General features: G+C 37.0%; 1 protein-coding gene across 15 annotated transcripts in view; it reads right to left on the minus strand.

Moving 5' to 3' along the window:
* Positions 1 to 25,874, minus strand: part of DLG2 (discs large MAGUK scaffold protein 2) — a 2,060,086-nt gene that overhangs the window by 991,354 nt on the left and 1,042,858 nt on the right. For 13 of the 15 annotated variants that reach the window (XM_086678450.1, XM_086678461.1, XM_086678456.1 and 10 more), the window contains one exon: positions 20,938 to 21,099. In XM_086678450.1, coding sequence (XP_086534576.1) covers positions 20,938 to 21,099 — 162 coding nt within the window. The remainder of the gene's footprint in view (positions 1 to 20,937; positions 21,100 to 25,874) is intronic. The other 2 variants (XM_086678464.1, XM_025928045.2) reach the window with 1 other exon arrangement.

Consider the following 25,874-nt stretch of genomic DNA (forward strand, 5'->3'; position numbering starts at 1 on the left):
GCAAGAAATATGGTCTCTGCTTTATATAGCAAAGGCTTTTAAGGACATTTGAGTTCCCAAGCCAGATCCTCATGTGGGTGTGTTTCCATGTGGTTTGAGACTCTCTTAAGTTGATAAACTAATGCAAAACACTGTGGTCTGCAGTGTTCCACAGAAGTAATCACGCAACCTTTCTCTGATATTTGCCCAACTCATGGCAAGCATAATTACCACTGATAAAATCATTTCTATCAAAGTTGAACTCACAATAATAAATTACAAACTACATGAGAAAATGTTCCACTGGAAGGAGGCAGCACACACAATAAATGGAAGGATTAGCATACAAAGAATTTGGGAAAAATGAATAATTTGGGAGAAAGTACAAAATAGTTGTGTTTAAAATGAAAAATAATGGACGAACTGAATAGCAGAGTTTTCGTTGCTGAAAAGGGAATTGATGAATTGAAAATTATGCAGAATACAAACTAGAAAGAAAATGTGGTGAAATAAATGAAAAAGATTGTGGAATGGAGGATAGAATGAGAAGCCCAATTTCTATCTACTTAGAAGGAGACAACTTCAAAAATGGGGAAGAGGCAATATCGAAGATCAAAATCCTGGAAATATTCAGATTAAAAGAAAGAAATGAATCTTCATAGTTGAGGAATCATACAAATTTTAAGCAACATAAACAAAAACAAATTTTCCCCAAGGCACCTTTTAGTAAAACTACAAGCTACCAAAGGTGGAGGTGGGACCTTAAAAGCAGTCAGAACTTAATCGGAGCTCAGTTAGCATGACAAAATTGGAAAGGAAAGGCTAACGTTTAGGGAGTAACTACTAGGTGCCAGGTACTATGTTTTGTTTTGTTTTTTGTTTTAATGTTTTACCTAACTTAATACCAAAGAACTCTCATAACCTTAGTTTATAAAAATGAAAGTGAGTTCAGAAATATCTTGCCCAATCATGCTATCATTAAATGAAAGAGACAGGATTCCTGAGGATTTGGCTTCAAACTATACTAACTAAACATAAGAAATCAAAACAAAACAGGAAAAAACCACATACATAGTTGTGCTAACACACCTGTGTGACTTTAAAGAAGTTATATACCCCGAGACTATTTCCTCATCTGTAAAATGGGAGTAAAAATAAAAATAGTACTAACCTCCTAGAATTATTGTAACAAATAGTTTTCAAATATAAGTGATACACAACTTGGCACATTTTGAGTACTTTTTAAATACTAGGTATTTGTGCTATTAATAGCTGATTATGACATCTGGCACGCAACCAATCATTGTAGGAAGACACCATGTTTTATTCATCTTTGTTTTCTCTACTCCTACATTATAGGAATTTTATTAACATCAAGTGAATTATTATCAAAATATAACAATATATGTTCATAGTATTGACCATGGAACAGTAATAGGTCAGGCTTTGTATGATATTCTCTAAGACTGGAAAAGCCATGTAATCCAATGAGAAAGTTTCCCATAAAAGTGGTAAGTAATTTGCATCACTTTAAAGAATAAACTTACCAGGAAAACTTCTTACATGGAACATCTGTTTCCTTGATGTTTAGGATTCAATGGCTGAATAAGTACTAACTGTATTCCAGAAGGAAAGAAAAAAAGATATAGGTCTATTTCTCAGAAGGTATTTTCTGGATAAGATAATAATCTATCAAACGGGCTTGGCGGCTGTGCCAGGAAAACGATACTATGCTAAGAGAAGATTACAACCCCCAACTTATAGTTTCTGATGTCAAGTATGGAAAAACTTTTTTCTTCCTTCTAAACATTTTTTAAGGTAGAATGCCCTTCTCCATTCAATCAAATGTAGGAATAATCAACTGAAATGAGTGAAAGTATGAATAACAAAAAAGGGACACTATCTTTGGAAAATTTGCTTACCCTATAGATACCCAAATAGTATCTTTCCTTTGGACTCTAGGTTGAAAGAATCCCTCCTTCAGGAACTATTGAAAATTAATGACAGCATTTATACTTCAGAATTGTATCAGAGCTTTCATCCATTTTGTCTTTCCTACAGCATCTAGAATAAAACCAGTACTTAGAAGCTTCCAAAGAAATCTTCAGTAAGTGATTTAAAATTTTAAAATTTATATTGACAACTACTAAAGTACCAAGTACTATGCTAATCACCAACAATGTTGGGACCTAAATAGCCTAGTGCTTCTATGAATGCTACCACCAATAACAATCTTCCACAATAAGGTAGCTGCTGAGGAGTGTTCATGGTGCCTCCAGAGTGCCAGGCAACCATGCTGGTTTTTATATACTCTTTCTCATCATTTCTTAAACTTGCCTAATAATAAAAATCATCTGAGATGTGTTTTAAAAATTCAGGTTCTCAGGCCTCTGCCCAGACATTCTGATTCAAGGAGTTTAAATGGGCCCAGTCATCCAGATTTTCAAAAAAGGATTCCACATGGTCCTTAAGATGAGGTGAAATTTGGGAAAAACTATTTCATTCTCACAGCAGTCCTTTTAAGTAAGTAAGATGAATATATGGTGACTGAGAAAGTCTTGTGACATGCTCAAGGTCACACACCTAGCAAAGGACAGAGCTGTGGTTCCAAATTAGTTCTGCATGCTCCAAAGCTTATATAATTCTACCACTCAACTTTTGCAGCCAAGGCAAACAAAAGGCTTTAGGATTATTGCTATTCCTCAGACTCGAGGAAGCTATGCATGCCCTTGAATTAAGCTCTGGGATGAAGTGAAGCCAGTTTCCAACCAACTTAACTAAGACCAGAATGTAGACAGTAGGCTGTGACCATAGCTGAAGTGGGTCTGACCTAGTTTAAAGTCTGCTTCAGCCTGACAAAGAAAAATAAAATGGCTCTTTGGGGGTCTCTGTCTTTGCCTTTGAGTCCAAAGGCAAGCTCTTTTCTCAGCCAAGGCAAGCAAAGGGCTTTAGGATTATTGCTGTTCCTTCTTACACACGGGCAACAGGCCAGGTGGCATTTCCAAAGGCAACAGGCATTTCTCAGTAAAGCCATAAAGACGACTCTGCCTATGCCCTTCCAGTAGGAGGACCATTATACCTTTTGTGTTGTGCTAATCTGTCTTCAGTTTTTCTACATGGGAACCTCTGTCTCTCCTCAGATTTTTTAGTAAACAATATCAATATTTATCAAGAACTTCTAGGAGCATAGAGAACACTGCGTGCAATGTAGCTCCAGCTATTGGAATGAGGTGCCTTGAAAAAATCAGGTTCAAGACAATAAGAGAGCGGGGGGAAGGCTACTAGTAACTCTGTCCTATGTCCTTCCACTTTATTTACCTTATTTATTTGTTTTTCTTCTGCACTTGACTTCGAGCTCCTTTAGAACAGGGATTCTCATTTATCTTTAGATTTCTAGGAGTTTGTACAAGGCAGAACATAATAAATATACAGCATATTTGTAGTATGAATTTGCAACCAAATTTAACTATGTGATTTTGATCAAATAGCCTAATTTCATCTGGTCTCAGTTTCTTTCTCTGAAAGGCACAGGTAACAATAATTGGCCACCTATTTCACAAGGGCATTGTGATAATGGAAGGAGACATGAGAGAGTACCCTGTAAACCACAAAACAGCCTATGTGAATACAAGGCAGGTGGATTATGTCCCATTCATCATTCCACTCTGAGACACCTATCACAGGGCCTACCCCAAAGTAGGTACTGAAACAATGTTTAACGACTAACCTGAATTACAATTTACCATGAGCACGGAAGCACAGTGCTCAATCTCACCAAATTTTCATTTCAACTCCATATTACATATTATCATGTAATAAATGACAAAATAAAAACAAAGCTAATTTAAGGAGACCAATGACTTGTCCAAGGTCACATACAGTGAGTTGTAGAGGACCTTGAAGTGAACTATCTGGGTATCCTTTTAGATTTGAAGAAGACAAAAATAGCTAGGGTAAAGACTCAACTAATGAATGTTAATACAGAGGTAATTTAGAGAAGATGCCAAATAATATCCTTAGGCATAAAATGTATTTAAATCTAAGATATTTTCTTTAAAATAGTCATTATTCACAGCCATGATAGAGTCTCCTTAAGAAAACAAAAAAGCAAACTCCATAATCAGTTCTTCCAACAAATCTCACTACCAAAGTATGACGAGTTTGTTGAAAGCTCATGAAACTGTCAGCATCTGCTTTGCTGGAACTCATCTCATCTGATCATTTATTTGACAGAGGAGCAGCTTCAACTTCTGCAGTTTTCCTTAAACTGCTGAGATTTTTTTCCCCCCAATTAAATCACCCAGTGACAGCAGCAATTCTATTAGGCTACTTTCTTAACTCGGTCAGAAGGCAGAAAGATAACAAGGTATGGCTTGCAACCATATAAATCATGTTAAGAACCATCACTCAGTGGCTTCGGATCCAAATCAAAGCAAGAAATACAGGATGACATTAGATGTTGAAATGAAAAATACCAACCATGTTTCTCTGAGACTCCGGCATTAGTACACAGCCACATTTTATGTAACAGTCTGCTCAGAGGATTAGTAAAACGGAGGCTGCAAAACCTGGAAATCCTCCTACCCACATTAAGCTAATTGAGTTGGAGACATCCAATTCATCACATTTGCAGCCTGATTTATAAGCAACTCACCCTGCCCTGGAGCAGAAAGTGAAATGTTATGAGCTAGCTATTCTTAAAATTTCAAACCCAGCAACTCTGAACCTGTCAATATCTTAATGGTACAGAGAAAAGAGGAAGAATCCAATTCAAGTGCACTTCTGTGACCCTGATGAAAAAATAAATATCCACTGCACATTTGATGACTGACATTTCCATGAACAGTCTAGCCATATATCGGATATCCTCTGTGCCTGAATACTATGGAAAATGCATCATCATTTTAGCAAGTTGATGGGATAATTTGAAATCAGTTCTTTGCTACACTGCAACTTCCATTCAGCATAAAGAAAACAATCTTACGACAGTTAAAACCCCAATTCAGAGAGGGAGGATATTATAGCCTTGGCTTGCATAGCTGGTAAAAACTTATGATACTAACTAATAAACACAGAAAATTGCCTTAGGAGTACACATCAACAATACTGAATCAAAAGCATAAGTTCTGCATTTAGAGCACTCTGAAATAAATGCAACCTCAATTCTCCTTGTCTGGGCGAAACTGTTGATCACTGCTACTGAGGGCTGCTGAGGAATCAAGTATGCCTCACTGACACATTGGATTGGGAGCACTCTTGTTTTGTTTTGTGTTGTTTTCTTTTGTTTTGCTGACACAAAAGATTTTTTCTTGAGAAGAATAAGTATGCCTCATTCGGACAAAAACCATGAGGCGGTGAAATTATAGTCAAAGATTCTCAGAGATGGAAGGAGGCTTAAAATTCATTCCATACAAAAAATTTTAAATATATATATATATATATATATATATATATATATAGTCCTTAGGGAGTCCATAGATGGGCTTCAAGTGATCCATATGTTCCCTGAAATTTTATGTAACGTTTTTGTGGGGAGATATATGTATGTATGTATGTATGTATATATATATATATATATATATATATATATATATATATATATATATATTTTTTTTTTTTTTTTAATGGGAAAAGGGCTCATAGTTTTCATCAACTTGCCATAGGAGCTCATGACTTGAAAGAGCTTAGGAATATTGTTGTCTAATATTCTATCTCATACCTGAATCATCTCTAGCCTCTGTTGGAATAGCTTTAGGGAAAGGAAGATCACTACCTTACAAGGAAGCCCATCCTATCTTTGGCCAGCTCTATTTTAAAAACAAACAACAGGGACACCTGGGTGGCTCAGTCAGGCGTCTGACTCTTGATTTCAGCTCAGACCATGAGCTCACAGTTTGTGAGTCTGAGCCCTGCTTCGGGCTCTGTGCTGATGGTTGTGGAGCTTGCTTGGGATTCTCTCTCTCCCTCTGTCTTTGCTCCTCCCCTGCTCATGCTCTCTCTCTGTCTCTCTCAAAATAAACAAACACTAATTTTTTTTAAATAAAAAATAAAAACAAACAACAACAACTTCCATGGCTTCTGTCTCTTCATTGTCTTCTCTAGAGATCACAGCATCTATAGAAATTGTATAGAATAGTTGCACATTGTAAACAGTATAAATCCAGGACTACCATGTCCCCTGAACTGAGTCAGTTCTTCAAGGACTACATCACTCATACTTTTAATGTTTCCATTTGATGTGATTTTAATCCCCTCAGCAGCATATTTGGGCCTCTCTGGAAACACTCTGATTTGCTGCCTTTCTCCCTGAAACATGCTTCTCAGATCCTAAGGCCACATTCTGAAATGGTACAGAATAATCAATACTTTGTTCTTGGCATGACAATTCCATTTGGGTGGCCAAAAACTATACTGGGACTTTTATGAAATCCCCACATAAGGACAATTCTTTGAACTGACTATCTGCTGAACCCTTTTGCCTTATCATGTGTTTTTTTTTCCTTCCTCATTGGCCATCCTAAGAAGTGGGAAGGAGGAGAAGAGAATGGAAGAGAAAATGGAGACTAGAGAAGTAAGAGGTAGTCACAGGAGTCTGGTGGGGGTGGGGGTGGGGGAGCTCTAAGCACAGATGGTAAAATTCAAGCTGACAAACAACAACTTCTTTAATCTTAATAATTTCCCTAAATGCATTTATTATTATCTTCAGTATACAAATGTGGAAATAAGGGCTCAGAGAGGTTCAGTGATTTCCCAAAGAGCACCCTTCTGACACCAAGACCACACTGTCCTGCAGTTCTTGTAAAGCATCTGATAAGATAAATAGGTATCCCCACTGTGTAGATTGGTCTTTTAGATATGGATCTTTTAAACTGTGGGTTTTTAAAATATAACTATCTCATCAATGTTTATGCAAATACACAATGTGATATCATAGTTAACTAGTGATGAGGCCAATGTTATTCTTAATCAAACTGATGCACACAATTTAGCTGGAGAGATTTAGGATGAGAGAGGTTTCTTGTCTAATGTCAACAACCTTGGTTTGGCCCTTTGAGAAAGCTGAACATTGGCATAAACAAATAAAAAGTTAGCATAACGATTTTGAGCACCATCCAGAAACTGGAATAAACAAACCTCTGATATGTTGAGTAGGACACATCTGCTCTTTACTCTTCTTATGAAGTAGTGAAGTAAATTCTGGTCTGGGAATCTGGGAACCCACATTCTGGTCTTAGCTTTAGCACTAGCTATATGTCTCTCCTGGGAAATATAAGAACACGTCTGACTTCATTTCTTCATGTGTAGAGTAACAGAGGTGGACTGTATTATCTCAAATTCCCCTGATTACTTCTATGATTCTGTAAACTTACTATTGAATACAGGTCATCTATATAGGTAGGGAATGTACTGCCTGGGTCCACACAGCACATGATCTAAATTATCACAGGGTATTATGTTGTTTGAGCAGGGGTTCCTTTTTCTAATTCATATAATTATGTTGAATGGTTAGCAGCAGCTCTACTTGCACTGTCCATAATAGAGAAATAAAGCCTATTTTTAGAAATGCTATATTTAAATTTTATATTGCTTCTATAAATTTTTATCAATTTCATCAATAATTTTTAAATAATTTTAAATAATTCTATCATTTTAATAATTATATTTGAATTTATAATTTGATTAATTAAAAGTTTATATGATTTTATATATGTATTATATCTACTTAAACATATTTTCATATATAATTTATAATTTTTATTAATTAGAAATTTACAATTAAAAGCTGGTAACAAAAATGTCTTACTATTCTCTAACAAAACAACTTATGAAATTTCTTCGCATACAGCATAAAGAGAGAAAACCAGAAAATCTCTAGAGCATCTGAAGTTTAATTACTACAATTTTGATCTGATTTTTATAAGTGACCCCTGACTTCTATGTGTGCCCTGTAGCTTAATGGCCCTTAAAGTGGCTACCCACTGGTGTTACATGTAAAGGACTTAGATAAGAGCCTCTTGAATGCATTTTAAAGACCTTACCTGTGACCCCAAATTGGCCATGAACTCCAACACACTCAGTGTTCTGCCAATGAAGAACGAAGGAATCATCCGCTGCTACCTAAGGTGATTTCGGTGAGTCAGCTGGCCTGGGGGAAAACCCCGTAGGAGGGCTGCATTGGAGTGAAATCTGCTCACTTGACACTGGCAATTCCTCTGTGAGTTGGGAAAAATCAGTTCAACTTTTTCTACCATATTTTCTCATAAAACATTATCTCTTAAATAAGCATGGTGACGTTTTCTTTGTATATGCCTATATACGAATTTAAAAATTGCCTTCTGGAATTCTATTTGTACTTACTAACCTTAGTAAGTAAGATTTAAAAAGCACTTAGTTATATAGTGTATGTTCACTAAATGATGAATGCACATCTTGATTTTCCTAAAAGAATTTAAATTCCTCGTAGACAGAGGCTTTTTTTTTTTTTTTTTTTTTTTTGTCTCTAATGGGATTTAGCAAAGATAATACACATGGTAATCATTCAATACAGGCTGTGGCATGGAATTCAAGACAGCAATTCTTCAAAGTTAGTTTGTAACAAAGTCACCTGCAGAGGTAATAAAAATATAGAGCCTGGGGCTTCTGTGTGATTCTGATCGCATACCCAAGTTTGAGGAACTCTGGTTTAAGTAATTTAATTGGTAGAAATGTCAGCCACAACAAGTGCTGGATAGAGAAAATAGAAGTGGTTAATACTATAAGGTGTTCAAGTTCAGGCTTTGACATTTCTGACCAATGTATTTTTAGGGAATCATTTAACTTCTCTGGGCTTAAACTTTTCTTCTTCCTCTCCCCTCTTATATTATGGGAAAGTTGGACCAGATCAGTGGCTCCCTGACTTTCTTGACCTTGATCACAATAAGATATTTTACACTGTAATCCAGCACACACCCAAACACACTCACACTAAACTGAAGCAAACGTTTCTTCCTGTAACGTACTCTCAAATTTTCTATTCTGTTCTGTCATCCTATTATGAAATTACCAAGTAAATTGACCTCACATCTACTAATGGATCACTTGCAGTTTGAAACTCCTGGATTTGATGATTTATACTATCCCCTTCAGTTTTAAAACTATACATTTCTCATTTGCTGGTAAATAATATAGCACCGTGACTGAGACTGAGGGGTATGATGTCAAACTAGCTGCATCCTATCCCAGAGCTATCAAGGACTAACCACGTGATCTTACAAAAGTTTTTTCTAACCTTTTTGTGTCCATTTTCCTTTGTCTATAAAGCGGGAATAATAAGAAAACCTATCTTATGGGGTGGTTGAATGGGCTAACTTAATACATGTAAAGCATTTAGAGTACTGCCAACATATAATAGGAATTCAGTAAATGCTACATTTTACCACTGTTATTTCTCCTATAACAGCCTCTAGGTAGAAAGGTTGATAAATGGATATGAATACAAAGAAACAAAATTTATGAAATTAGATTTTACACTTTAGCAGTTACTTCATACCCCCTCCCCATGAAGGAAACAAGTAGTTTTGTTGAATAAATATAAATGAACAAATAAAGATTGTGGATACAGCGAAAATCTCCTTGCTGAAGAGAACACTGAGTTAACTTGATTTCAACAGCAACAAAATTAAACTATACAAAACAGTACTTAGGTAAATCCATAAAGTTTACAGAAGTGGGATTTGATTTATATTTAGAGTTAGTGAAGTATTATTATAAATACATTGGCTAGACAGAGAATAAAAACTAGTTTCATTTTCATGGGTTAATAACATTCTCTCACTTTTAATGTGGTTAATGTATGAATTCAATAAGTTTGTTAAATATCTCTATTTTACTACCCAAAGTTTACTAGGTATTAACTTGTAATGATGAAATAAATTTTAAAAAATTATAAGAATTTTTAAATAAACATTCCAGAAATTAGAAATCTAAGCCAATTATTTCTTCCAAGTAGCCACCTAGAAAGATTATACAAATATTCTAATATCCTCCATAACTAGCCACCCAAGAAACTGTATCTCTTTATGCTTCAGTACAGTCTTGTTTGGACCACCTAAAACCTGGCCATGCACTGGCTTATTTGCTACACTTCATTTGAGCTAGCCAAGGTGTCATTCACATTCATATAAAATAACAACAATTTTAAATAATACAAACCCTTGCTTATTTGAGATGAAAATATTCTGTAGTGTAAAGCCATAGTCTCAAAGATAAGCAAGTGTGACGATACAAGAGTCCATCTTTACTGAGAGTTCAGAGTTTACTGACCTGAAATTCAGATTTGCTCTTTCACACAGTTTCTATTTTTAAAATATGCAATAATTACCATTTACTGAGCACCTAGTAGATGTCAAATGCTATGCTGAAGACTATTCATGTATCATATCAAGTATTACCTACAGCAACTCTGTATGTCCCATATTACTATGTACAGTAGGCAAGAGGTCAATAGATTTGCTAAACACAGCCAGGAAGCAAAACAGACAGAATATGGACACAAACAGGCCTGATTCTAAAGTCCATCTGCTTTCCACTACATGCTATTCCTTTTCTGAATTAGTCGGGAAAGAGTTAAAAATTCTATAGCCCAATCAGATACCAAAACTTATTTATAAATGCATGTGTGAGATGTGGAATAGTTTTATGTATATTTGCTTATAAAAAATAATTGAAAACATTCTCATTAAGCCCCTGTAAGGGTACAATGTCTGTGAGCTTTATGTATATTACAGAAACTCTTACAGAAAACCTTGGAAGTAGTGAAATCTTAGTCTTGAGAAGAACTTCTGTATGTCACTTAGGAATACGTGCAGTTACAAATAACCACTAATGACACTTATGTAGGATTATTATAAGTACTCCTCATTTTTTAAAACATTATACCTTTAATATATATATCTAATATTTCTTAGAGAAAATTTGTTGTTGTTGTTTTTATAATTAGTGTATAGATGAACAAAATAGGGGATTTGGATGTCACTCCACTGACTTATCTGTCCAAAGTCATGATGAAAACCCATGAACCCATAGTGGCTAATTCTAGATAGCATTCTTGAATTATAAGATGATGAGTTAGATCCTATGCCTATTATATTCTTCTTCCCTTTCTCCAAACTTCTAGTTTGAATGTCCAGGATTGTTTGAGGTATGCTATCAGTATCCTTTCCAATTAATGATAACTGAAGAAATGTTTCATTTGCATAGAATTTCTACCAGGAGGTTTTGTGTCTGGAATCAGTATATATGTCTGTCAAGACCATATTTCACTCAGCCATTTCCTTTCACCAAAGTCTGGGTCTGGAACAAAAATGCATTATTCACAAGTATGCAAATCCCTGCCAAAACCTTCTTATGTTTTTAGTAACTAAGAGCTTCTCAATTTAGCCTCACAAATCTCCGGTTTTTCCCTTAAGACCAGATGCTTCCTTAACTATCAGCTCAGCTACTTGCACCATCTAGTGGCAAGAGAGAGAAATGAATGAATTTTACATTTTTTAAAGTTAGGAATTTTCTAAAATAGCAAAATCAGCTTAGTTTTCTAATTAGTAATATTACTAAAAGCACTATGGCTAAAAGGTAAAAAATACATTTTTTCAGTTGATGGTCAGGACTCCATGATTATTGGATTCAAATATATTTCATAAGGTATTTCTTTCTCTTTTTAAAAATAATTACCAAGTAACAAATATTTGAGAAACATCTAGTGTTTGGCTAACACTATTCCAAGCAATATAGTGGAGCCTAAATTTTATTATTGTATAAAATATGATCTTTTACTAGAAATGTATAAGTCAGTTAAGAAACATTAAAATGTGTATTGTGGTAAATCACTCACTGCTTTATGGTCTCCTCAGCAGGCCCCTTTCTGTCCCTAAAACCCTGGCCTGGTGGTATTGTCTCCTGTACTTATGTCATCAAATCTCTCATCCCTTTTTCCTGGATAATCCTGGCCACACTGTTTCAACTACACTGAAGGCTCCAAGTCTCCCTTTTCAGATCAGATCTCTCTCAATTCCCAGTTCTTTGTTTCAAACCACATGTGAAAATCTTCAACCTGTGTACAACAAAAATACCTCAAACTCCAATATTAAAACCCAAACTCATAATCTTTTTACCCCATCTTAAAATCTTCTCTTCCTTTGGCATTCTTGATTTCATTCCATAATACCTCCTCCATGCACTTGGTCAAATAAAAAAAAAGTGAACTAAACTCTATTTATTTCTCTCCTCTACTTTCTATATTTATAGGTCTCCAAGTCCTGATTATATCTCTTCCTAAATAAGCTTTCTAATCTATCCCTTGCTCTATCCCCAATGCCTCTGCTTTATCCCAGAGCTTGTCTGCCTCTGGTGTTTTACCTGATGTCCTTGATTGTGATATCACCGTTTTCTTGTTTTTCTTCTAATCTGCTACATGACATGAGTGATACACTAATTTGCAAATCTGCCCGTGTCTCTCCTCTTTTAAACTGTGTAGTCATTTTGTCATTACCTCCAAGGTGAAGTCCAATATCCACAGAAGACCCTTCATTACCTGTTCCTGCCCATTTTCCTTGCTTTCTGGCATGATTTGGACCTGGTACTCCTTCCTTGATCCTTTATTCTATCTCTCCCTTTTCCACTGTCTGAAATTTCTATAATTCTTCCATATTGCTACAGAATTGCTGGAGTCTAAGACAACCATGACCTTTCTCCTATATCTCCTACTTCCATCAAGTCAAAAAATGACCTCCTCTATTATGTTTTCTCTGACCACATGCATCTGTAGCACTCCAACCTCAGAGAAAATTAAATCACTTCTCTACTACTTAAGAATTTGCCTGTTGTTTGATACTTTCTTTATGGGACATAGTATGACATATTTTATGTATGCATCTCCAAATATGTTAAACTAACTATAGCATGCAAGCAACTTGAAGTCATGTTCTTCTTTGTATCCTTGGGGAATAACATAGAGCCCAGCATACGGTAGGAAGTCAAAGAGATTCTAAGGTACAAATGAATGAATGCATGAATGAATCAATCAAAACACAAAAGAGCTTTGTTCATATTCAAGTTAACTGCATCTCAGAAATGCCAGATGATTTTCCCAAGTTTATCCAGCCAGAAAATGAAGAATCAGAATTCAAGCACATATTTTTGGCTCCAAAGCCCATGGTGTTTTACAATAACCATAATACTTTCTGCCTAGAAGTAATGAAAACATGGACTGGGATAGCAGCTGTGGATACAAAGAAGGTGAGAACACTAAGCCATTTGAAAACAAAGGAGAGACTAAAGATGAAAAAAAATTTCCAATAATAATTCAAAAGTTCCTAGTTTAGAATATTGGAATATTAATATATCACTAACAATAAGGATAGCTATCATTTTTTGTATATTTTTCATGTGTCAAGCTCTGAGCTATCTTTGCATAGATTTTTCTCACTTAAATGTCAGTGAAGCACATAAGTGGATGCCACTATTTTACAAATATGAAAACCAAGACTAAAGAAAGTTAAGTAACTTGAGGAAGCTCACATAACTACTAAGTAGAGGACCTGATATTTGAATCAGGTTGAGTCTGATTTCAGGGAAAGAATGAATTTTTATGTTATGATTTCTATTGTCTGTATTAGTCTTGGTCTATGTCTCTGTTACAGTATTTTCAAAGTGTATTGGTTCAACTAAAAAATTTTTGAATAAAGTGTTCCATGGCCAAACATGTCTGGGAAATACTGTATATTAACCATATCCCCATCTTAGAGGTTTACATTACATGTTATCATATTAAAAACTCAGGGAAATCCTTTATTTCCTTATAATGGTGACCAAAATCCACCAATACATTTTGGGAAATACTGGTCTAATTTCATTATAAATGCCAATAAGGGAGAAAAAAGAAAAAAGAAAACAAGAATAAGATATGGTCTAGTTATAGGAGTTTACACATTTATTAAGAGCAAGACAAATGTAGTGTCTAGAGGAAAGGACAATATATAGTTATGCAAAAATTATTTAAAATAATGAAAAAAGGCGCATATATATATACATATATATATATATATATATATATATATATATATATACACACACACACACATATAACTTTGCAAGCTACATGTACCATAGGATGGTATGACCAAGTGGAGTCAGACAAGAGTTAACAGGTAGGGCTTCATAGAGGAAGAGGACTTACACTGTTGGCTAAAATATATTTCCTATGAGCAGTCTCTGGCAATGCTGGTAAGGAAATAGTGGAGCAAAGTCCACTTTGTTATCTTTCTTGCCCTCAATTCTATATACCAGCTTCCAACATTCATAAGCAATCTCTCCTATAATTTTCCCAAACTTGCACGGCCTAGGGTTTCTCCACTATTTTTCCATAGACATTCAACATATGCACAGTTGTTCAAAGGTATAGAAGGATATCCTAACCTCTCATATTCCTATTTTCCAGTAAAGCTTCCAGGACTGTTTACTGTCATCTACATGAGAGTTAGAATACAGAAAATCATATTTATCTACTTAAAGAAATTCACACCAATCTATGAAACAACAGCTTTTTTTTTTTTTTAATTTTTTTTTTTCAACGTTTTTTATTTATTTTTGGGACAGAGAGAGACAGAGCATGAACGGGGGAGGGGCAGAGAGAGAGGGAGACACAGAATCGGAAACAGGCTCCAGGCTCTGAGCCATCAGCCCAGAGCCTGACGCGGGGCTCGAACTCACGGACCGCGAGATCGTGACCTGGCTGAAGTCGGACGCTCAACCGACTGCGCCATCCAGGCGCCCCTGAAACAACAGCTTTAATCTTCCTTATAAAGAGTCACTGAGTCTAAGAAGGTTATCACCATAAGACACAACATTTTTTAATGTATCCTAGGAGATGGTGCCAGTTTTAGTTGCAAGATATCATTGATTTTAGGGCACATTTCACTAAAAACGGTTTTTTAATGTTTATTAATTTTTGAGAAAGAGAGAACGAGCTCGCTAGCGGTGGGTGGGAGTGAGGGGGCAGCAGGGACAGGCAGAGAGGGAGACAGAGAATCTGAAGCAGGCCCCATGCAATCAGTCCAAAGCTCAACATGGGGCTGGAATTCATGAGCCATGAGATGATGACTGGAGCCGCCAAAATCAGATGCTCAACCGACTGAGCCACCCAGGCGCCCCAGGACACATTTCAGATATGTAATACATGAGGAAAATGCAGCATGAAAATTGATGAAATTCTTTGCCAATGATGATAAGGTCAGGGAAAACAGGACAACAGAAAGGGGAAAATAAGAAGTCTGTGCCTTGATTGCTTGCTTGTTTTTCTATTAATGTCACCAACCTTATAGAAAATAATTATTTATGAGTGTTCATATTTCCACTTACAAATAACTAATTCAACAAGTATTTGTCGAAGGACTAAGGACATAATAATAAACAAAACCAGCACAAACCTCGACTGTGCAGGTATTCATATAATGATGGTAATATTGACAGTAAATTTATTAAAACAAAACCAATAGTTCTGAAGAAAAGTAGAATTAGAACAATCAGCTGGATTTCTGCTCTAACAGATGTCTGGTTGACATGAAACAACTTTATTCATTAATTAATTTGTGGTGGAATGTCTAACTTTCACACTGCTTATTTCTGAAAATGATAAGATAGTTTATAAAATTAAGCATATATAGAATGAACATTTTAAAAGAATAAATAACCAAATAAAACTTATAGAAATAGATCTTGCCATATCCTGGGCAGAAGAAACATGATGGCTGATTGGCTGGACTTACTTGGGATTTTCAATGACAAGCGCACCTACTGTGAGGAGTGTATCTCAATGCAGAAAATTCTTCAACTGCTCAAAACAGAAGTGTGCTTTTCTTGCCAAGAAACATGTTCTTACAAGAGCAAAGGATTTTCCAAAAGGAAACTAGCGCCCAAATACTAGCTTTGATTTTTGTTAGTTTTGTTTTGTTTTGCCACAAGAGAAGAAGATAGTCTCTTGGGAGCTTACCACTGGGTGAACTGAGGTATTTTAAAGAAAGAACTTATTTTCCTTCTATTTCTTTATAAAGTTTCCATCTATCACTACTGTTGATGACTCTCACTTCGAAAAACCGAATTTCTTATGTATTCCCTTATATATCTGCTTAATAACAATTAAGAATAAGGGCATAAGAAAAAAGGACCTACTACTTTTACATACATGGACCCAGTAAGTGAAAATTTGAATCTAAAATCTCTTTAAAAATAGAATAGTTTAGAGAGAGGTGATACAGCACAGGAGTGATAAAGAATACAGGCTTTGGATCCAGAGAGACCTGAGCTACAAATATTCGCATCCCTATTTACTAGTTTTTTGATTAAAGAGAACTATTTATAACTTTAAATTATAATCTCAGCAGAGATAATCTCAACAGAGGTAAAATGAGATGAATCTAGTAAAAGTGATTTTAAGGCCTTTGTCTTTATAGCTGGCTGATGGTAACAAGAAGGTCAAAGACAACATCCAGTGAGTGGTCCCAATGTGCCAAGCATGTCCTAAGCAGTTTACATGTATTACTTTAATTAGTACACAAATCCTATGACATAAATATTATTGTAACCTCCATTTTTTCCAATAAGAAAGCCAAGCTAGGTTAACTTGATCAAGGTCACATAGCTACCAAATGAAAGGGCCAGGGTTGAAATCCAGGTATTCTGAAGTCCAGGCTCTTAAAAATAAGCCTGCCTGTCCTTCTTCCTCCTTCCCTTTCCCATTCTTCTCTCTTTCTCTTGCTCTCTTATCAGATACTCTGTAAAGAGTACTCGGCTAGATGGCTGAGGTCTCACAGTACATAGGCTTCAGGAATTTGATTGCTGTTGCAGAGTGAGAATAAGTAACAAATAATTAGAACTCTGGTCTTTTAGGAAAGTGGTAAGTATATTTAGAAATCATGTTTTACTGGGGAGCCTGGGTGGTTCAGTCGGTTGAGCCTCCAACTTCGGCTCAGGTCATGATCTTGCAGTTTGTGAATTCGAGCCCCACTTCGGGCTCTGTGCTGACAGCTCGGAGCCTGCAGCCTGTTTCAAATTCTGTGTCTCCTGTCTCTCTGTCCCTTCCCTGCTCACACTCAAAAAGAAATCGAGTTTTACTGCCCTTTGTTTCCCCATCACCTATTATTATGTGCACAGTAGAGACTCGATTAATATTTTGGAATTGACTTAAACTGAAAAGAAAATCCTCATGCTTTATTATAGGCCAGTTTCTTTTGTGCAAGAGTCTATGTGGCATCTGAAGGGAAAACATCCCCATCTCAAGGCAAAGAAAGCAAATTCTGTCGAATCCACTGCAAAATTGCGTTTCTCCTTCCAACCCCATACTTCACAATGGCCAAGGCATTCTAATGAAAACAGGCTAAGCAAGCCCATCTATCAGCTAGGCAGCGGGTGTGCACCAAAGGCAAATGAATCTTAGAACTGAGGCTTCCAGTGATAAGCGGTGATGGAAGAAAATGATTGTCAAACCTGCAATGGTAAGATTGCTCAGCTAATGATTTAGAGCCTGCTCAGTGTGGCATTTCAACTGTTATCCAGCAATCTCCTACTCTGTTCAAGCATGCCATATGTAAATTTTTAATTAGTACAAGAGAGCTGCATTGACTCCTAAGTAAGGTTCAGGGGGAATTAGCTGCTTGTGGGTTTTGCCTCCTCACTCTTCCCTCTTTTACTGCTTAACCCAAGAGGACCAGACAGATCAAAGGAGCAGAAAGGTTGAAAATGTGTCAGTCCTAATTGAGAATTTGTACCTCCCTACCATTTCTCTGACTCTAATAGGCTTCCTTTATGAGAAAATAACACATTAGATTTTAGTCATGGCAGGTTCTCCAAACACTTGAACTGTAATATAATAATCCCTTAACAACTTGATTAGGAGATGTGTCCTGTTGCTATAAAATTGCATGTGTTTGAGCCTGCCTGTGCTGGAGCCAGCTCACATTGGCCTGTGAAGCCTCATTTGTTTCTTTTTTCCAAATGCAGTCAGGTGCTTCAGGGTGGAAGCCTGAACTCAGCCATGATGGGAGTATTTACACCATGAAATTGGCAAACTCTACGTGTGTGTGTGTGTGTGTGTGTGTGTGTGTGTGTGTGTGTTTCTGGAGAATTTATGCCGGTTTGTCTTCATCACTATTGTTGACATAAGAAAGGTACATAGTCTGTTCATTAAGACAATCTACAAGCATATCTTGTTCAGCACAAACACTTCTAAAGTGTCATGGGGGGAAAGTCCTGGTTCCAAAATTGCTACTTCATAGCCTGTGTACAGAAGTCCTGGATGAATTCACCTTGCCATCTTCTTCACAATACCTTGGGGGTCACACCATGCACTGGTGATTCCAAAAGGGAAGGCAAACATACTCCTGCCTGAATGTTTCCTATCAGGGGTTTATTATTCATAGGTGGCCACTTTTAAAACTGATGTGAGGTGTCTTCCATAAAAGACACCACTACAGTAAAAACCAATGCACTGTTTTTACCAGAAGAGAATAAGAAGTAAGACAGAAGGGAGAAACAGAAACAGAAAACCTACTCAAAGGAAAACCAACGTTGAAGATAACTTAACTCTGAGATTCCTGGAGGGCAAGGGATAAAGGTAAGTAGGAAAGATTCCTTTACATTTGAGATCCGATCTACAGAAAAAGCAAACTTTTCCTTTAACTCTAATAGACATTTTCCAAATGGACATTTTCCAATAATGGCATAACACATGGTGTAATCAGCCAAAGTGTAGGTGGTTAGACAATTATAATAACATATATATGCTTAAGACTTAATATATAAAGTTAATACCCTAACATGCTTTTATTGTTTTGTTCATTTTGTTTGTTTGTTTACTACAACTATGCTGCCTTTAGACTAGCCTTGATTAATCTTCTCAGCTTGAAGTCTTTAGGAGCTATGCTCTAGAACTAATTCAAATGTGCTACGAAAGGGACAAAGACAAGCAGTGTGAAAAGAAGGAAAGGATTCCCTGTGGAGGTTCTTACAGGGATTCTTTCAAGCAGTTATAAGGTAAACACCTGAAATTTAAGTACTCTTAAATGCAATCCAGTCTCGGGGCGCCTGGGTGGCGCAGTCGGTTGAGCGTCCGACTTCAGCCGGGTCACGATCTCGCGGTCCGTGAGTTCGAGCCCCGCGTCAGGCTCTGGGCTGATGGCTTGGAGCCTGGAGCCTGTTTCCGATTCTGTGTCTCCCTCTCTCTCTGCCCCTCCCCCGTTCATGCTCTGTCTCTCTCTGTCCCAAAAATAAATAAAAAACGTTGAAAAAAAAAATGCAATCCAGTCTCCCACCTTTGCCCTTTCTTGATTTACACTGGTCAGTACACAGAGTAAGTGTGAGTATTTGTTTGCAAACATGAGCATTTGTTTAAAGAAGGAAGGTATTAATCCAACTACAGAATAGATTCACTGATTCCTACAGTTAGATTTAGACCTTAGAGACAATTTTGTACACCCTCCTGCTGAAGGAATGCCTTGCACAATACCACTGCCAGGTCATCTGCCTGCCCTGGACAATCTCTAGGTATAGGAAACTGCTGCTTTATCAAGTAGTCTACACCTGTTTGGGGTAGTAACTGCCAGGAGTCTTGGTCTCACAGCGATCCCATACATATATTCCTGCTAGTTTTGCACAGTAGCTCTGCTTCTGCCCTCTGGGTAACATCAATATTTTCTTCTACATGACAGCTCTAGAGGTGTAAGAAGGTAAATACCTTGTCCTCCAATCCTTAATCTTTTCTTCTCGAGACTAAACATACCCATTTCCATGAGTCATTTAATCATTTCTGATAAGGCTCTGGGAAGAATTGAACAATGAATTCCAGAGGCATAAGGTTTGCATATTTTTAAATATATAAACATATTTGCTAGAATTTGACAATCAGCCTAAGATTTTAAGTAATTAGTAGTAACTGGAGCTAGTTTATTTGAGAATACATTTTTAGGATGCCAGGGTGTTTAAAATGTGCCAAATTTTGGAACTATATTAAAATACAATTTAGTCTCTCTTTGATGTTTTAGAAGGTATAAGATTCCAGAAAGCACTAGGGTCACTTTTATGGCTTTATTTTTTATTGTGACACAGCTATGCAGAAGTGCTGATGAAGTAAATGTTCTAACAAAATTGAAAAATAGGATTTTCTTTAGCAATAAACAAAGAGTTATTTTAGTAGGTTTTTTTGTTTATCTGTTTTGTTTTGTTTTTTATCTGAATTCTCTTCTGTTATATCATTGACTCTAGATCCACTTTTTCAACTCTAATAAACATTTATGAGCTTTTATCCTAAGCACAAAATCCCATGGCATCAGCAAAGAAAAAGGGAGAGTAATTTGCAACCAAAGAGCACAGAAAATCCTCTCATTTAATTGTCCTTTTTTTGTCAAAATACATTTTCAAGAAATTGCTTACAAATTAAGGAAAAAAGGTAGAAAGTGTTGGGAAAGAAAGAAATATAGTTTAAAATTGAGGCAGTGATGAGCCAACTCACATGGTTTTTTAAGTCTAGATGGCAAAGCAATCATTAGGTGTTAGCATGTTATACTTACTTCCTTTGTATTATCTGGGACCAGGAACAGAGATGGAGAGGTAGCATTTGGACAAAATCTTGATGTACTTCTGGATTTTCTAAATATGTGGATAACTTATTTTCCCTTTCAATTTTCATCCCTTGCTCTTTCCTTAGCCCAGTCTTAGCAACTAAAAAGAGTGCCAAGACATTCAAACAACTGCAAGAGCAAATGCCCAGTGTCAGGAGCTCTAGGTAAGCCTCCAAACCACACAGGAAGACCCGTTAGCTTCCAAGGGCCAGTGTAGCATTTAAAGACAACTTCATTTAATCAGGTCAACAAACATCGCCCTTAGCATGGCAGACCAACCACTGCCACCAGCTCTGACAACAATATAACTGACCTTCAGAGGAGAGATGTGAGACTGCAAGACATATCCGTGGACATTTTCTATTTGAGACAGGTTCTTTTCTGACACATGCACCAGCTCAGGTCCTCTTACTTCATGGGTTAGTCGAGGTAAAGAATGATCATGCGGAGCGTCCTCATCTTGATATCGATACTTCTAGGAAGAAAGACAGGGAAGAAAGAAGAAAAGCATTAGTGTTGGCAAAGGGTATGGTTGATAACTTCACATCCTAACTTCATATACGGGACACAGTACATACCTACTATTGACTAAACAGACAACAAATTCACCAAACAGACTTTGCTACAGACTCTTCTACGGGTCACCATAAGCAACCTCAATACTGAATGCTGAGCAAACCTCAATATTGACCAACCCAGATGACTTGTTTTTACCTGACCACTACTATCTCTATTCATAAGGTACAGAAGGGTGATAACAAATGATAAAGAGACAATTTACCTAAATAGATGAGGAAGTAATCATCCAAATGACCAGATTGCCTAAGTATGTGTGAAAATTTCTAGGTTAAGGATGGAGAAAGAAAAAAAGATTGGGAAATAAAATGGAATTCTGATACATTCCATTCAGGAAACTTATTATCTATCTATCTATCTATCTATCTATCTATCTATTTTGAGACACTGCATGCAAGAGTGCAAGCAGGGGAGGGACAGAGGAAGAGGGAGAGAGAGAGAGAATTTTAAGCAGGCTCCACATCCAGCATGGAGACTGATGTAGGACTCAGTCTCATGACTGTGAGATCATGAACTGAGCCAAAATCAAGAGTTAGACACTTAATGGACTGAGCCACCCAAGTGCCCCAGGAAACTTAATTTTGTTTTCAGAATTTGTGAAAGGCTTAAGTTCCCTGGGAAATGTGGAAAAATGTGTTTTTTTTTTTTCCACAAAAGGAAGACACTCTTCTCTTCCTTTCACATTCAAAGAGAAGGAGCACTGCTTTGGGTTAGCCAGACTCTGGGACAAAGGATCACAGTTTCCAAAAATGGAGCTTCATTTTAAAGAACTTCAAAAATCAAGGCAAAGGGTCTTCCAATATTCAGATGATTCCCTGAAGGAAAAGAGATAATAGTTCATTCTCTCTTGACCCCTTTTCTCTTTTATTGTCTTCTTTATACACACCTGTAACAATAAGGGCAACCTCTGGCAAAGGCTGTCTTTAAGTCTTTCAACCAGACCTAAGGAAGGTGGTAGGGAGGAAAAGGATCAGGACAAGGAATAATAGGGATAAGTACAGCCCTAGTCATCGTGTTAGTCTCCATCTGTGGCATTGGCCTGTACTTCCTATCTTTGTGTCTCTCTTTACTGCTCACTCCTTTCCCTTTGGAGCTGCCCCTTCAGAGTCCCATTGTTTCAAGGCTGTTTGTCTACCTGGGAAAGAAAAAAAGGGAATATTCTATATCCACTCCCAACCCAGCTAACAAAATGTTAGTTTGCCTTGCTTTGCCTTTGTTCTGTGAATGCACAAGTATAAATATTATCATAATACATCAACTTAGACTTAGCCGTACCATATAAACTTTTCCCCAGTACCTCACTATTGTTATCACCAACAGTTATTTTAATCACATCAGATTATTAACAACATGTGTTTTTACAAAATCATGCTATGTTACTGTCATTTTGAAGGTGAAACGGGATTTCTTGGACATCAGCTCTAAGTCTGACTCATAATCTGACAGTAACAAGGAGAACCATCCAGGGTCGGGAATTCGATCTGTTGTCCACTCTTAGTCACAAGATGACTATAATTACTTATATTTTATAGGAAGGCTTTCTGCAATGTTCCCAGCTTAATATTAGTTGAAAAAAAAAACAAAACAAAACACTAAAAACAAAAAACAAAAAACTTACAGCTAACAGGGGAGGGGCCAAGACGATAGAACAGTATGGAAGTGTGTTTTGCATCTCTCGTCCCTGAAATATAGCCAGATCAACACTAGACCATCCTGCACACCTAGAAAACTTATTTGAGGATTAACACAACAATCTGCACAACCTGAAACAAAGAACTCAGCAGGAACACGGGGTGGAGAGGTGAACGGGGGGAGAGAGAAGCTGTGGAGGGCAGGGAGATGTTTTTGCTTGTGAAGAGAGGAGAGGGATGGGTGGAGAGTATGGGAAAGCATCCCTCCTGCCCAAAAGCAGCTGGAGAGAAAGTACACAAGGGACTTAAGAAAAAAAAGGGAGAAAAGAGAAAGGAGAGGGTTTAAATTTCATTAAGACTCTATAAACAGGAGCACAGAGTTTGAAACTCTACAGCCTAATACCTGGCGGTGCTTGGGTGGAAAAGGTGAATTCCCAGGAGCACAGCGAGGTCTGGGAGGTCCTCAGGCAACACAGGGAGAAGCGGCTCCAATGTTGGAGGGACATTTGGTAGAGGCTGTGTGGCCACCAGGTCCCAGCAGACCCCAGAGAGCAACCATATTCGCTGGTGCTAGAACAAGGTCATTATAAGGGTGAAGCCCAGTGCCCAATGTGTGTTGTGATTTTCCATAATCCCTGAAAGGACATGATCACATGAACTTTTTCTGCAGCGAGTTGACACCCAGCCACAGTCTCTGGGCATCGGCAAGCAGCATGTTCCCGAGAACGTTCCTGGGTGCAGCCAGCACCCAGCCATTGCTTGGTAAGACCCTCCCACAGAGGGTCTGAGTGGACCAAAGCCGCAATCCCTCAGAAGTGAGGGGTCAGGAAACACAGCCTCATCTGAGATAAAACTCAGGAGGCAAGTGACACCTGGCAAGCTGCTGGCTTGGTCACAGACAGTGTAAAAGCGGAGAGTGGACGGAAGCCAGAGACAAAAGTATGCAATTACAGGTTGGAGAGAGCACAGAGTTCCAATACTAGACACTGGGTAGCTGGGTGACACCATTTTCACCCGTCCTGTGCATGTGCATACACACCTACAGTCGCCACAACAATCCACACCATAAGCTAAGCAGCACCATCTAGTGGAGAATGGAACCGAGCCGTTACACTAAGCCCCGCCCAATGGGGGTCAACCTCGCTTTACAGGAACACCACAAATCTCTCCACCTGCTTAGTTTATGGACTATAAAGCGCTTCATAGTTTAACTTCTAGGGGAAAACAATATAATTTCAATTATATTTCAGTCTGTTCTTTGGTCCATCTTTCAATTTTCTTTTTCTTTTTCATTTCTTTTCTTTTTCTTCAATACAAAAAGGGGAAAATATTTTCATTTTCAATTTTTATTACAAATATTTTTTTCTACTATAATTTTTGTAACATTGTCAAATTCTATTTCCATCCTTTCATTTTATACTATTCCATTGCATTTATTTTCTCAAATTTTCAAACATTTTCCTTTTTTCCCTTTTTTTCTGTAATCAATCAAACATCTTTCAGAAACCAGACCAAAACACACCTAGGATCTATCATCATTTATTTGATTTTTGTGTATGTGTGTGTGTGTGTTGTTTTTATTTTTTTAATTTTTTTACATTATTAATTCCTTTTATTCCTTCAAAATAATGAAACAAAGGAATTCACCCCAAAAGAAAGAGCAAGAAGAAATGACAGTCAGGGATATAATCAACACAGATACAAACAAGATGTCTGAACGAGAATTTAGAATCACAATAATAAGAATACTAGCTGGGGTTGAAAATAGATTAGAATCCCTTTCTGTGGAGATAGAAGAAGTAAAATCTAGTCAGGATGAAATAAAAAAAATTGCTATAACTGAGCTGTAATCTCAAATGGATGCCATGGCGGCAAGATAGATGAGATAGAGCAGTGAATGAGTGACACAGAGGACAAACTTATGGAGAATAATGAAGCAGAAAAAAAAGAGGGAGACTAAGACAAAAGAGCACAATTTAAGAATTAGAGAAATCAGTGACTCATTAAAAAGGAACAACATCAGAATAATAGAGGTCCTGGAAGATGAAGAGAAAGAAAAAGGGGTGGAAGGTTATGTGAGCAAATCGTAGTGGAAAACTTTCCTAACCTGGGGAAAGACAGAGATCAAAATCCAGGAAGCACAGAGGACTCCCATTAGATTCAACAAAAACTGACCATCAACAAGGCATATCATTGTCAAATTCACAAAATACTCAGGTAAGGAAAGAATCATGAAAGTAGCAAGGGGGAAAAAGTCCTTAACCTACAAGGGAAGATAGACCAGGTTTACAGCAGACCTATTCACAGAAACTTGGGAGGCCAGAAAGGAGTGGCAGGATATATTTAATGTGATGAATCAGAAAAATATGCAGCCAAGAATTCTGTATCCAGCAAGGCTGTCATTCAAAATAGAAGGAGAGATTAAAAGTTTCCCAGACAAAAATTAAAGGAGTTTATGAGCACTAAACCAGCCCTGAGAGAAATTTTAAGGGAGATTCTCCAAGAGGAGAAAAGATAAGGGAAAAAAAGACCAAAAGCAGCAAAAACTAGGAAGGACCAGAGAACACCATCAAAAACTCCAACTCTACAAGAAACAGAATGCCAATAAACTCATATCTTTCGGTATTCACTCTAAATGTAAATGGAGTAAATGCTCCAATCAAAAGACATAGGGTAACAGAATGGATAAGAAAACAAGATCCATCTGTATGCTGTTTACAAGAGACCCACTTTAGACCTAAAGACACTTTCAGATTGAAAATAAGGGGATGGAGAACCATCTATCATGCTAATTGTTGACAAAACAAAACCAGAGTAGCCATACTTATATCAGACAATCTAGACTTTAAAATAAAGACTGTAACAAGAGATGAAGAAGCACATTATATCATAATTAAGGGGTCTATCCACCAAGATGACCTAACAATTGTAAACATTTATGCACCAAATGTGAAAGCACCCAAATATATAAATCAGTTAATCGTAAACATAAAGAAACTCATTGATAATAACATCATAATAGTAGGAGACTTCAACACCCCAC

Source organism: Puma concolor, chromosome D1 (genome assembly GCF_028749965.1).
Source record: "Puma concolor isolate L17-30 chromosome D1, mPumCon1.1.hap2, whole genome shotgun sequence".
Classification (NCBI taxonomy): Eukaryota; Metazoa; Chordata; class Mammalia; order Carnivora; family Felidae; genus Puma; species Puma concolor.